A 14,897-nucleotide genomic window follows, 5' to 3' on the forward strand; every position below is an offset into this window, starting at 1 on the left:
AACACTGATTCATTCCCCCTCTCTCCGTGTTCTTGGATGCCAACATAACATTGAGCGAAGTGTTTGCTCCCACGTTAAAGCAATTGCATACTCCTTATCGAGAGAAATTGCTTTTAGGTAGCATGCATCCAAAAGACAAGCATGCTACCACAATGAGATGCCCCCAATAAAGGACAAATCAAAAGATAATGATCACAAAACATAAAAGCACATAACTATCTCTGGGGTGAGTATGCTCTTATAATAAATAATATATATCATGAATATTTGTATTGAATTGACCTCATCCCCCAAAGGTAGTAGAAATACAAACACAATGGAAGAAGGGAACATGTGTCTTTTGAGTCAACATGGAAGAGACCAAAAGAGATCTCAACACTTTGCATCGTCCCCAAGTAGACAACACAAGGGACAACATATAGAAGAATTGAGATAAAAATAGAAGAATGTCACAACAAATGTAGTCTCGTTATTACCTTACACCAATGGAGTAACAACAATCATCTATAGATAACCTAAAAAAATACATCACGGGGGAAATACATTATGAGTAGACAAGAGAGGATCTATGGAATGAATGAAGCTAATCAAGAAAATCATCCTTCTCCCAATATTATTGAAAATTGTTTTGGGAAGGTGAACAAGATACAATAGGAGCTACTACGAGCATGGTAGATGGAGTTATCACAAGTTCCAAACAAGGACCATGCTCTAATGATGATTCATTTTGTTTGTCACTAGGAGCTAGGGTTAATGCTTTTAAAAAATGTGAAGATAAATCACGATTAACATTAATAAGCTCATACATATAATCAGAATCATTAGAATCAACATAGTTAGCATGAACAACAACATCATCCATTTAATATTAATAAAAATAGGATTTCTAACATGAAAAGAGCATGAACTATCATTTTTCTTAATCATTTTTAATCTTGGTGATTTAGATTGAACTTCCTCCCTAGGGTTAGGTGAAGGTTGGACAAATGGGACCAAGTCAACCTTTGGGGTCATCGGGGAGGAAATGGTTTGGGAAGCAAGTTCATGAACCTTAGCACGATGGCTTCATTAGCATTCTAGTTTTAGCCAAAGTTTGTGAAGGTTGACGATCAATGGACATAGGCTTATTTTCTTCCTTTGAAGGAGGAGGAGCGAGAGAAACCACATTAGGTTGGGACATAGAAGATGCCAAGAACTTTACTTTGTAAGATAAAAGAGGCAGAACTGTGGCATATATGGGAGGATAAAAGGTGTGGGAAGGATACCAGGTGCATCATGAGGAGGGGGAATAGGTCTAGGGTCTCTAGGCTCACTTAAAGATATGATCATCTCATTCTTCCACTTTTGTTAAGATAGAAAAAGGAAATCATTTCAAGGCTTGAGAGACTCAAGTTTTTTAGGCCAAAAGTAATCAAGGGTGAAATTGCCATGCTTCGTCGTGGGTTGGTAAAGGCTATAATTAATTTCTATGATAGTGCCATTACGAGGGAATTTTTAACATTTATGAATAGTAGAAGGGATAACTTTCATGGAAGAGAGCTAAAGATGTCCCAACTTCACACGAAATTGATCTGCTGTAGAAATGATAGTAAAAGTCACATCTAAGCACTTAGTACCAATCTCAACGGGAGGAGTAATAGAGCCAATAGTAGGGAAAGAGAAACCATCATACACCTTGACCATAACATTAGATTTATCATATGTTATTTGATGCAATTGTAAAATATAAATATATTCTTCAGAGATCACATTCACCATACACAATGGATCAATAAGCACTCCTTGTGAGAGTTTGTCTTTGATCTTCACAGTGATATATAATGGGTTGTCAAGTGCAACAATAGTTTCACTAGGATCAAAGGTAATGCATTGGTCCTTAGGAGATGTAGTTTTGTCCACAAGATTCACAACATTATTAGACTCAATACCAAGGTCATCGAGAGAAAAGGCAAGAGACTCAGACTCAACAACATTAGTAGAGTGGAAAGGAAAAAGATTGGTGAATATTTGGAGATTTTGATTAGGAGGAGCTACAAATTTATTTACTTTGTCATTCATACTAGCTACAGATATGGTATTATTATCAATGAAATCTTGAATCTTACTTCTTAAAGTATAACACTTCTCAATATCATGATAGGGTTGACGATGATATTGGAAAAAGGCTTAGGGATCATGATTGAAGATGGCAAAGGTTTTGAGGTATTAATTGGCTTGATGGGAGGAAGTTTCAACACATTAGTATTTATCAATCTTTTCATTATACTAAGCCAAAACTCAAAAAGAGGAGTAAATTCTTTTATAAAGTATTTGGATAAATGGGCCATGCCTAATGCCATTGTTGCCACTTGAGTATTGATATTGTCATTTATCTTGATGTATCCTTTTTTCAGTTTAAACTTTGCAAAAGATTATTGAGCACTCTCATTCTTATCAAGTAGAGCCATTGAAGGAGATGATTCAAATTGACTCACTTGAAGTTGATAATTATGGAGCACTGCACATAATTATATAAAGGAAGTAAACTCAAAAAATAGAAGCTTATCTCTAATGTCTCTTTGTAAATTAACAATAAAAATTCTTTGAACATCATGATCAGGCATATGATAAGCAATTTGAGAATACAAATGTTTATATCTACTTATAAAATTAATCACTGTCTCTTTAACTCCTTGCTTACAAAAAATCAAATCAGTCAAAGTAATTTTAGGACTAATATTATTGTGAAACTGTTGGATGAAAGCATTAGCTAATTGGTGAAATGATGTAATAGAATAAGGAGAAAAAGAACAATACCATTGCAAAGCTTTATCCCTAAAGGTTTGAGTAAACAATTTAACCATAAGTATTTGATCATGAGAAAAGTCACTATACAAAGTTTGAAATTTTTTCACATGAGTCAATGGGTCACCTTTTCCATTGTATAACTCTAATTGAGGGACTTCCATATGTTTAGGAGGGACAAAACAAACAATGTCATTAGATAATAGGCTTGCTAAATCAAATGTGGGAACATTATACTTGGATTGGGTAATGGAAGCCAATTATTGTTGTAGGAAAGTAATAGTTTGGGCAAGGTTATTAATGGTTGCTTCAGTGGATGGATTGAAATTAGACATATTGGATTGTGATGGAGGAGCAACATTATTTTATATAGGTGGAGGTTGAGAATAAGGAGGTGGAACACTATGATATGTGGGTATAGGAGATGATTGGGATACAAATGGAAGACTCATGAACTTGACTAGTGGGTTGAGAATATCCAAGGACTTTAGCACAACTTTTGATTGACATGATATTAGTGTCAACAATATGAGGAAGGTCGCACAACAAATCAACACCAATTTTATCACTTTGCACCATTCTTTTTAATCCTTCAACCACTGGGATTGCCTCACTTTTCAGGTATTATTGAGTCATCCATTATTGAAGATTTTCAAATTCATCATCAATCTTCTCCAATTGGTCAACAGTAACCCTAGTTAGTGATTCATCCTCATCATGAGAATTATGAAGAGAATGAGGATAAATGACATCATTTGTTGGGTTAGAGGAAGTGCCAACATTCTCATGAAATTAGTTATCCAAATTAGGCTCCATATCCTTAGGTATTAAACCTTGGGAAGCCTTAATTCTACAAATTCTTCTCATGAGAATATTGTAGTTATGACTAATGGTAACAAAACTCATGCACGTTGGGAAATTTGAATGCACAAATTGAAAATTGTGATTAAACAATGCAAATTTTTGTAAAAGTGATTGTTTAACCAGTTAATTAAGAAATTTGATTTATGAAATTGAAAGGTAAATGCCTCTAAATTATAGCATAACATGTCATAAATATCAGATTTAAAAATAGACTTGAAAAATTATGTAACCCACAAGTTAATTTTAGAATAATAAATTAGTGTTTTTGTGAATTTAACCTCTGAAGGCAAATTTAAATTTTAAAATGCATAAACAATCATATTTGAGACTATGAATCAAATTATGTCACCCACAAGTTTAAATTTAGAATTATAAATTAGGCTTTTTATGAATTTAACTTCTAAATTTATTTAATTAAATTAAAAATAAAAATTATGAATGTAAATTTGAATTTGAAAATGCATAAACAATTAGATCTACAAACACAAATTAGAAATTAAGGTGCAAGAAGTCGGGTTGACCAAAATGTGATGGTGAAAATTAGGGTTTTTGTGAATTTAAGATAATAAAACCATTAAATGTCTTAATTAACTATCACATTAGGCTATAGCTAATCTGGCTCCAAAAATGCCAAGATTTTCGTATAACATGAGGGTAAGTAAAAAATAACAGATCTCAATCATGCTCGGTAAAACTAGCTGCACCTTTTATTTTTTGGCTGTGTGTATAACACGAAGGTTAGTCAGCCGTTTTGGAGCCAAATTAGCCGCATCCATCACATTAGGGAGGAGAGGAATCTAATAGATCTAGCCTTGATAAGTCAAGATTCAAATCAGATTCTAGGCTCCTTGGATAGGGCTTTCTCCTCCTTGAGTTGAATTAAATTGAATTGTTGAAGATTAGGGCAAGATAGTGAACTATTGAAGCAATTTGATAGAAACATTAAGCTACAAATATCGTACGAAGCCACCAATCTGGATCTAAGCAGAAGAATATCTTTTGGATCTATTCCCAGAAGTTTGGCCTGAGTTTTTGGGACTAGGTAGTATCAATTTGCCATGGTCCTCTGATTTTCTTGCCATCGAAAACTAAACTTGTTTGTCTCTACGCATTCTATCAATCCTCTTGATTATAGCTCTGTATCTATTTTTGCACATAGTGAAAAGGGGAAATATGTTGGGAATAGGGGTTTGCCTAAGGCAAACCTCAATTTTGGAATCGACCATGAAATTGAATTGAAAAAGTAAATGAAAGATTGCAGTAAATATTTTCCTTTTGAGGCCTTTTGAGGGAAAGGCTAAAAATGAGTAAAACACTAATGGTATGCCTTAATGAAGTTTTGTTTATCTCCATGAAGGAATTAGGGTTTCATGTATGTTGTCTTCATAAAACATAGAACATGAATGTCATCTTCAATGCTTGAATCTTGACTTCACTTCTACTCCAATGCTTGATAAAAGATTGATTGCTTGCTCACTTGAATATAGGATCTCAATTTTTCTCTCTTGAGTTGATTAGGAATTGAATTAGGGTAAAAATGAGAGGGGTAGACCTCCTTTTATATTTGCTTGTCGAAAATCCAATTGAATTTTCGCAACAGGCCGACATGGGGTTAGATTTCCTGCTCATGAAAGATGACCATTAGAGGGGGCCTATTTGGGGCCTAATTAGGAGGCCCAAGGTGTATATGCCTTGGTCTTGATTTAGGACTAGGGCATAGTACGCTCTGGCCTTGCAAATCAACACTTGCAAATTGAGGGCCAAGCTAGAAAATTGGTGAAAATGTGAGGCAAATGAGTGGTGTGAGTAGAATTAGTACTGCAATCAGGCCTTGGAGGACAAAATGCCAAAGTGAGGCCTAAGTAAGGACAAAATTGTAAGAAAGTACAATTTAGGACGCTATAATTTCTAATTATTATCAAGTATTTGAAGCATATTTCTCATTATACTTTTAATGTACAAGTTGTTTATTACAAATATATTCTTAAAAAATAGAAACCCAAAAATAATAAATATGAGAGTGAAACAAGAGTATTTACTTATGGTTAATTTTTTTTTTTAACAAATCCTTTTTTTCCCTCCTCTTCAACTTACAAATAGTGTTTTTGTTCCTTTGTTTATAAAGAATCCAAGTATTCAAATTTTAATTCAACAATGAATGAGATGTATTGATGTGTTGAGATAACTTGATAACCTATTACATGTGTTGAATTTAATGCTAATAGATTTCCACAATCCATGAAATTTTTCTGCACTACTTTTGGATTTGATTGTGTGAGAGTTTTTTTCATCAACGTTGAATAGATCACACTGTGTGATCCATCAGGTTGAGATAGAGATCATAAGGAGTAAAAATAATATAAGTTGCAGACCAACAACTAATAAAAAGAACAAGGAGAGAAGAACAAGAAAGTACAAGGGTTAGGTGGTAAAAAAGACTAAAAAATATATTAAAAAAACTTGTAAAAATTGTACATACACACACATAAATAAATACACAAGTCCAAACTTATTTTATATATATATATATATATATATATATATATATATATATATATATATATAACAAACTAATAAGCTAAAGAAAGCACCACTAAGGGAAAAGGCCTCAGGGTAGCAAGAATAAAATACGATAAAAAATTACAAAAAATAAAAATAAAAACCACTAAAGAAAAAGTTTTATTTTTATTTTTATTTTTTGTAATTTTTTATCTTATTTTATTTTTGCTATCATGTGATCTTTTTCCTTAGTGGTGCTTTCTTTTCCTTATTCAAATATATATATATATATATATATATAGATATACACACACACTCTCCTTGTTTAGTTATTATATCCTCTCCTTATTTATTTATGTATTTAGTCTTTCATTTTTTATTAAGTCTAGACTTGTGTATTTATTTATGTGTGTGTATACAATTTCTACAAAAAAATTTAATATATTTTTGAGTCTTTTTTGCCATCTAACCCTTGTACTTTCTTGTTCTCCTCTCCTTCCTTGCTCTTTTACATAATGTGATCCGAAACGTTGATTTGCTCTTTTACATAATGTGATCCGAAACGTTGATGAAAAAAACTCACACAATCAAATCCAGAAGAAGTACAGAAAAATGTGTTGAATTGACAAATCAACTCAATAAATTGACGATAATATTTCCTAGATTGACTATATATTATGATGAGTGGTAAAGATGTCTAATAAATATATCATATGAAATGCTAACCCACAATTACAAATTTGTCCTACTTATGGTATTCTTTTTCTTTTCTTTCCTTTCTTTCCACGAAATTTCGAAGAATGTGTGACATTAGTTCAGGTTAACACTAGGAATGCACTGAGAAAAGTAGTACGGCGTACTATCTCTCTTTACTTGCGAGGGAAGGATAGAATCAAGAGAGAGCTATTGATGGGTTTTTCCCTATAAATTCCTAAGAGGTGAAGACAGACATGTGGAATTGAAGACAGGCATGTGGAATTCTTTGAGAATTTGAGACATTGTTTTTCGAGGTTGTACTTTGTAGAGGGTTATACCATATTATCTTGAATCTTTGTATAATTTAATATTGTTTTTTAACCTCTGTCGAAATTAATGCATATGATTTTTAAGATGCATTTTAAGGTACTTTGTTTGTGTTTTTATGCTTTGCTTATGAAGGTGCATAAGATTGGCATTGCTTTTATTTTGGTTTTCTTGATGTTAAATTGGCTAGAATGCTGCAGATCATATATACCTATTCATATCACATATATATTTGCCTAATTTGTTGGGTTTAATTGGAGTATGAATTCTGTGATAATATAGTTGCCTAATTTGTTGGGTTTAACAGGACTTCGAATTCTGCACTTAGCAATGGCCACTCCCAGAGAGCATATTGAAGAGATAAGAAGAAAAAAGTTTTCCATAGGTGGAGAAGAAAACCCACTAACAGAAGACCTTCATCATGCGGTTAGACATCTGTCAGCAGAACTCTACACCAAGGATGTCCATTTTCTCATGGAGCTCATACAGGTAGCTTTCTGGCTGATATAATTCTAATTGTTTCTGTTTTCAATTGACATTGCCTGTAAAATTAAAGTTTGGGTGTTTCTGATTTGGCAGAATGCAGAAGACAATGAATATGCACCTGATGTTGAACCATCACTGGAATTTGTGGTTACGAGCAGAGATGTGACTGGTGTGGGTGCCCCTGCTACTCTGTTAGTGTTTAACAATGAAAAGGGCTTCACTCCCCGAAACATTGAATCCCTTTGCAGTGTTGGACGATCCACCAAAAAGGGTAAAAGGCAGGGAGGTTACATTGGAGAGAAAGGTATCTGCTTGTGCCTTTAAAATCCATTGTTGTGTTTATAAACTTTGTCTTGCTGCAATTATATGGTCTGCTTTCAAAGCTTTTAGAAAATGAACTATGGAGATCATGTATTCCAGCAGGCTTTTGCTTGAGAATAGTGTTTGTGCAGATTGTGTAGAATATGGATTCTTTGAAATCTAATTTTCTTGTAATCATCAGATTAAACTTACAAAAACTAGCTGTTTATATGGTTCCACATGATTACATCGTTACAGGTTGTAGATTGAAATCCAGTTTTCTTGTATTTAACATAATGGATAACTAAGTTAGATTCATAGATTCATATGCTAATTCGCAGTTTTCCTCATCGTGTTTGTTATGGATGGTAAAGGGACTATAAAGTAGTTACAGTTGCTGCAATTTAGTTGTGGATGATTGAGATCCTTCAAATAACGATAAATGTTTTGTACTCAGCTTATTTATGAGTGTCTAGCAAAATGGGGTTTTACACATTCTGTTAGTAAAACTTCTGCAACGAATGGTATTTGGACTTTTGGATTTTAACTTTGTGTATCTTTTTTCGAGCAATTTAGTTCTGAAAGAAAGAACTCTATATTTTTTTGGGTTAAAATCTTAAATATTGAGGTCGGATCTATTTTTTTGTTTGGAAATGATAGATTGGGTAAATATCATTTTTTTTTTCATTTTTAAATAGCAGGTTTTTGTTTTTTTAAATCTTAAATCTTGGGGTTGGATCTGTTTCTTTGTTTGGAAATGATAAATTGGATGAATATCATTTCTCTTTTCTTGCATTTTTAAATAGTAGATTGTTTTTTTGGTTAAAACCCTAAATCCTGAAGTTGGATCTATTTCTTTGTTTGGAAATGATAGATTGGATAAATATCATTTCTTGTTTTTAAATAACAGATTTTACTCGTGTAGAATTAAATTAAGAACTTAAAACTCTTTGTCTCTTGTGCATGTTGTGATTGTGATAAAGTTGATACTCCATGATTATAAAGTTGTATTTTTTGTTATGAATTAAAAATTTTAATTGGATCGGGGATAAGGGTCAACTGTCTCCAGCGTTGTTTCACATGTTGAACTAACTTGTGGATCATGATACGTCTTTGTATTCTTCTCTTGGCTGGGCGGTTTGCCTTCTTTTGATGTTATTTTCTTTCTGTTTTGAATAATTTTTTACCCGTCTTTATTAACATACAATCAGTGAAGGTGAAAGCAATAGACCTAAATATACAACTCATGGACCAAAAGAGGCCCATTTAATAAAAGTAGTTTGAAACTGAAATGTTGTAAGAAACACTGAACCTTATCCCTGGAACAAAAGTCCTTTTGAATTGTTCTCCCTTATTTAAATGTTACTTTTGCTTTTGAAGGATCCAAGGGATCAAAAGAAGCTTTTATTGTTTACCTTTTTTTAAAAATGTTGAACAATCTACCCCTCTTTATTAACATACAATCAGTGAAGGAGCTAAAAGCAACAGACCTAAAATATACAACTCATGAACCAAAAGAATTCCATTTAATGAAAGTGGTTTGAAACTGAAATCTCGTAAGAAACATTGAACCTTATCCCTGAAACAAAAATCCTTTTGAATTGTTCTCCCTTATTTAAATGTTACTTTTGCTTTTGAAAAATCCAACGAATCAAAAGAACCTATTAATGTTTACCTTTCTTAAGAATGTTGAACAATCTCACAACTCATTTGTGGGGTTGAAAGCACAAAGATCATCAGTTTCACCCACACACCTTTTGTAGGTTCCATCTTCTACCACCCTCCTCCAATTTTGTAGGTTCCATCTTCTACCATCCTCCTCCAATTTTGCTTTAGTTACATCTGGCAAGGGTTTTTTATCCACATTATAGTTCTCCGCAAGCCTTAACCAGTATGTTCCTTTTACCTCCAAAAAAAAAAGTTATTTCTTGCGTATGAACATTCTAAGACTGCATTACTAACTCTAAAACAGCCATAGAATTCTCAGAAAATTATTTTCTTTTATATATTTACTTTTATTTTTAGAAAGCCATTCATTTTTTTAAGTTGAAAGTTTAACTAAATTGGAAAAAATTACTTCACTAGAAAATTTCATTTTGCGTAATTCAATTTTAAACAGAGGTTGCATCTTGGTTTGTTCGAATGAATGGTGAAAGTTTTATATTTTGTTTTATAAGCCATCTGAAAGGATATATTATTTGCTTTTACATTTCAGGAATTGGATTCAAGAGTGTTTTTCTGGTCACAAATCAGCCTTATATTTTCAGCAACGGATATAAAATTCGATTCAACGAAATTCCCCCACCTGGGATCAAAATTGGGTATATAGTTCCTGAGTGGATCGAGAAGCCAAATATTGAAGATCTCAAAAAGGTATATAGTAGCCAATGCCAAGGTGAGCTTCCCAATACAGTTATAGTTCTCCCTTTACGCCCGGAGAAGGTGGAAGGGGTGAAGAACCAGCTTGCTAACATTCATCCAGAAGTAATTTTGTTTATGTCCAAAATTAAAAGACTCTCCGTCCGTGAAGATGGCCAAAATCAAAATCCCCGGGTGAATGCAGTCTCTGTTTCCCAGGAAATAGCATTTCAAAATGTGAAGAATGAGGGAAGTGAATCATTTATTCTTCATCTATCGGCAGAGGAAAATGGGAAATCGAATGGAGAATGCAGTTATTACATGTGGAGGCAAAGATTTCCAGTGAAATCGAACAACAGGGTAGAGGAGAGAAGAGACATTGACAATTGGGTGATAACACTTGCTTTTCCCCGCGAAGATCGAGTTACTACGGGCAATAGAGTAGGTGCTGGTATTTATGCATTTCTTCCCACAGAAATAGTCACTGGATTGCCTTTCATAATTCAAGCAGATTTTTTGCTGGCGTCCTCGAGGGAAAGTATTCTGTGGGACAACAAGTGGAATCAAGGGATACTTGATTGCATCCCCTCAGTATTTTGTGAAGCTTTTCTCTCTCTTGTGAAGAGTGTGACAGGGGCTCCTCCCTCTGCGAGATCATATTGCTTCAGGTACCTCCCCATTTATCCTCCCTCTTATGTGCAGCTAAAACCAATTCGGGAAGGAATCCAAGCAAAGCTCAAAACAGAAGAAGTCATGTTACGTGAACCTGAACATGAACCTGAAAATGCCTATTGCATGCCCATTCAAGCTCGCAAAATACTTGCAGGCTTTAGAAAAATATTAGAAGCAGCAACCGAAGAAGGCCTAGAAAAGCCTAGTGCCCTGTGGTCCACTAGAGTATTCATAATACACTCGTGCCTCGACAACTCAAGTTCTTTGGATTTCTTGGGAGTGGACTATGTGTTCGATGACTGGTACTCCATATGTATTCGAAGTAACCCTGGTTGGCTTGCGAATCTCTCTGAGAATTTGTATGTGCAACTGCTCTGTTTTATTGCTGATCATTGGAACAGAGGAATTCCAAGCTCTCTCCAGCATTTTCCTCTTATTAAGTTTGACAATGGCTCTTGTGGTGTGGGGTGGGCAAGTTTGTCGGGTTCATCGTCTAAGGGGAGCAAAATATACTTTTCCTCGGAAGAAAGAGATATTGCATGGTTGACAAGGTGGAATAATGTGCTGGGCAGTGCTCCCCGTTACAAATTCATGCCAAATGCAACACAGATGGCCATGAAGAGTTTGAGTTATTATGAACAGTCAAGATTGCGGGAATGGCTAGATCGATATGCTAAGATCACTGAACTTTCTGTTTCAAGTTTTAGTAAGCAGCTTTTAGAAGAAGCTAAGGTATCTAGAAGTAAGGAATTCATAATCCGCGTGGCTCAGTTTTTTCATTTTTCGTCCGTCAATGGTTATATGGACTCAATACAGATGCTCACTTTGTGCAAGGAATTGCCTGTAGTTAGTGATTCGGGATCCATAGTAAGTAGTTGCAAAGCGAAACTTGTACCTGCATCTATTGGCAAGTGGCACGAGCTAATAGGAGACAATCCATGGGCTGCAGATGGGATTGTTACACTGTCACCTGCTTACATGAAAGCAAATGCCAATGGACTAAGAGGGGAAACGGAAGATGAACTTGAGGAGTTTATGAGAAATGGACTTGGAGCAGTGGACATTCCCAAGCTAAAACCCCCCAATGCTTCATTGCCTGCAGTTTACTCTCGCATCACAGAAGATCAAGTTGTTCTTCTTTTACAGTGGATTCATTGCTGTGAGACCCTGCCCAACAGGTTCCAAACTAGTATCATGGAAGGAAAATGGTTAAGAACCTACCGAGGTTATGAATCTCCAATTAAATCTTTTTTGTACAATAATGAATGGTCATCGGCTGGTGTACAGTTAAATGACCTTTCTTTCATAGATTGTAGTTTCTACAGGAGGAACATTAATGAATTCAAGAGTGTCCTCCATCGGATTGGGGTGGTTGTTGAGTTTGGAATGGGATGTGAAGAGGTTGCCAGGATAGTCCAAACGCACACAGATTTCAGGGTCATAACAAGGCTTTACAAATATCTTCACCGTTCCCACTGGTGGCCTAGTTACTCAAACTGTCTCAAAATCTGGATTCCACACAGTGGGCTTGCGGGTGAGTGGAAGGATTCAAATATGTGTGTAGTCCATGATGACAATGGCCTCTTCTATGGCAGGCTACAAATCCTGGAAAGTTATTATGAAGACACACTACTTACCTTTTTTTCTAGCAATCTTAGTGTTTCTTTACATCCCAGGATTGATGACTATTGCAATTTGTGGTTGGACTGGATAAGGAGTAATCATGTAGTAACTGAGCCTGGATGCTGTTCAGTTTGGAGGAATATTTTAAAGCACTGGAGTCAATGCCCTTCAGTTATAAAAGGAAATTTAGGAAAGCAAGGTCTAAAGTTCCCAGCTCACGGAAGCGGTGGACATATCCAATTATGTTCGCCTAATGAAACCTTTATTCCTGACGACCTTTCATTGAAAGAGATATTCAGAAAAGCAACTACAAAGATCAAATTTGCATGGCATCCTAACCCTTCAGATCCCAAAATACCATTGGACTCATTGTTCTCAATTTACGAGTCCCTCGGAGCTCGAAAAATATCTCAAGCAGTAGAGAAAAAGGAGGTGTCCGTTTCAAGTGACATTGCTTTGCGCAGGCTTCAAGCGGGAGAGGGTTTGTTCAGAAAAGGTCTGTATATAATTATCCTTGGATATCTTGCATATCCATCCTTCAAATTGTCAGCAGATAAAAGGCATCGAATTGTGAGAGCTCTTTTGGAGTCTTCAGCTTATGAAGCCGCTCAACCCTTTGGAGTTATGTACACTTTGACAGTAACAACTGAAGATGATAAGACAGAGCAAATTAAAGTGGCTGCACACTCTCCTGTGCGTTGGGAAAAGGATAACAAGAGGATCTTGATACAGAAATCTGATTCACAAAACCAAAAGGCAAAGGTGTCCTTGGCAACTAAATTTTCTGAGGTAGTTTCAAATGGTCTATTATCAGAACATCCGCATCTTGTTGCAGGTTTGTGTGAGATGTTGAAGTTTGGGTGCGTCCTAGGATTTAATGCTGATATATGCAATGATATGCTCCAATATAAAAACTTCCAAATCTTTAAAGAAGATGAGAGTTTTCTTTCAGAGTTTTTTCCAATTGTAGACCCTCTTGGCCTATATCAAGTTCAACCAGGAAGACATCAGGGTTCTTCTAGCTGCGGTTTTTCTAGTTCTAGCAGGGGAAGCAGGAAGAGTTTTGGGACACTAGCTAGGCCAGCTAAGTCGCCATTGCAGTTTTCACCTGATTTTGTAGAAGGATGGGAGAGCAGATTTCAAATGTTCAAGCAAGGAATTGACAATATGAAAGATTGCACACCCATTCCTTTGAAGACTAAGCTGGTGAGAATGTTATTCCCTTCAGAATCATCAGATAAAGAGCAGCCAGAGAGCAGCTCAGGCCTTAATCTTATGAAGGTGGCAGGGGATGCCTGCCTTATAATGCTCATTGTTTCAGAAGTTTTGGGCGCCAATGAAAGCTGTCAAATGCTGCCATTTAAGCTGGAAAATTTACTGGGCGATGAAGTTTTAGAATTAGGGAAACGCTTTGGCAGTCAGAAACCTCTCTCTCCCTTTTCTTCTGCTGATGAATGTGATATCGAGGTGGTGAGGGCCATTGCAGGAGCAGCCACTTTGAAGTTCTTCACAGCCAAGGACTAAATTCACTGCCAATTTGTGTCCATATAAAACTTAACATTAAAGTTGTCTAGAGATTTTCAGAGTTAAAAAATATGTTGTACAGAGGCATATAAGCCTTCTCTTGATAAATTTACAAAGAAATATTGAAGATTCGAAAAGTGTGTTTGCTCATCATAATGTTTTAACGATTTGAATCACATCTCTTTTTTTTCTTCTTCTTAAATTGACACAATAAAATATTAATATTATAATAATAAATATAATATTTTTAATATAGACAATAAATAAAATTTATGTTAATGATGTTAAGCTTCCACAATCTATATCAAAATTAATGCAGCTATTTTTGGATTCGATTATGTAAACAATTTTTTGCATCAATGTTTTGGATCACACTCAGTGATCCATCCGTGAGATAAAAAAAGAGAGCTCAAGGATGTGAAAATGTAATATGCAAACCCAAGATTAGCCTAAATAAGAAAGTGGAGGAGAGAGAAAAAGGAGGGGAGAGGGGGGAGAGGCCACAAATTTATGTTTTCATGTATATATCTAAAGTAAAATAAAATAATTTTGAAATAGTTTGTAGAAAAATGATCAATCTATTTAAAATGCAACAACTTAAAAACCAACCATTTATTTGCCAAATATAAATATATAGAGTAGAAATTACTTCATAACTATTATTATTTTTTATATTAAAAATTCAAAAAAAAATTTAATATAAAAAATAATTAATATTAATTAAATTTTAGATTTTAGTTTTATATTTTAGTGAGATGAAAAGA

The 14,897-nt window shown here is 34.7% G+C and overlaps 1 protein-coding gene across 2 annotated transcripts; it reads left to right on the forward strand.

The window, feature by feature from the left end:
- Window positions 1-6,931: 6,931 nt before the first annotated feature.
- LOC131046100 (uncharacterized) lies at window positions 6,932-14,270 on the forward strand. Of its 2 annotated transcripts, none has more exons than XM_059211223.1 (4): window positions 6,932-7,157; window positions 7,478-7,659; window positions 7,750-7,960; window positions 10,172-14,270. In XM_059211223.1, exons 2-4 carry the CDS (start codon window positions 7,501-7,503, stop codon window positions 14,131-14,133), a joined length of 4,332 nt encoding a protein of 1,443 aa, XP_059067206.1. In that variant the 5' UTR covers window positions 6,932-7,157; window positions 7,478-7,500; the 3' UTR covers window positions 14,134-14,270. The 2 variants fall into 2 exon arrangements, with proteins under 2 accessions (XP_059067206.1, XP_059067207.1); XM_059211224.1 differs by lacking the exon at window positions 6,932-7,157 and adding an exon at window positions 7,177-7,269.
- Window positions 14,271-14,897: the final 627 nt, after the last annotated feature.

This window comes from Cryptomeria japonica, chromosome 9, assembly GCF_030272615.1.
Source record: "Cryptomeria japonica chromosome 9, Sugi_1.0, whole genome shotgun sequence".
NCBI lineage: Eukaryota > Viridiplantae > Streptophyta > Pinopsida > Cupressales > Cupressaceae > Cryptomeria > Cryptomeria japonica.

Bases quoted from the DNA above. Each gene is read 5' to 3' on its own strand.
- LOC131046100 (XM_059211223.1), top strand. From the start codon at position 7,501: ATGGCCACTCCCAGAGAGCATATTGAAGAGATAAGAAGAAAAAAGTTT. The intron at 7,660-7,749 runs GTAGCTTTCTGG...CTGATTTGGCAG, and splicing joins TTCTCATGGAGCTCATACAG to AATGCAGAAGACAATGAATA. The intron at 7,961-10,171 runs GTATCTGCTTGT...TTTACATTTCAG, and splicing joins AGGTTACATTGGAGAGAAAG to GAATTGGATTCAAGAGTGTT.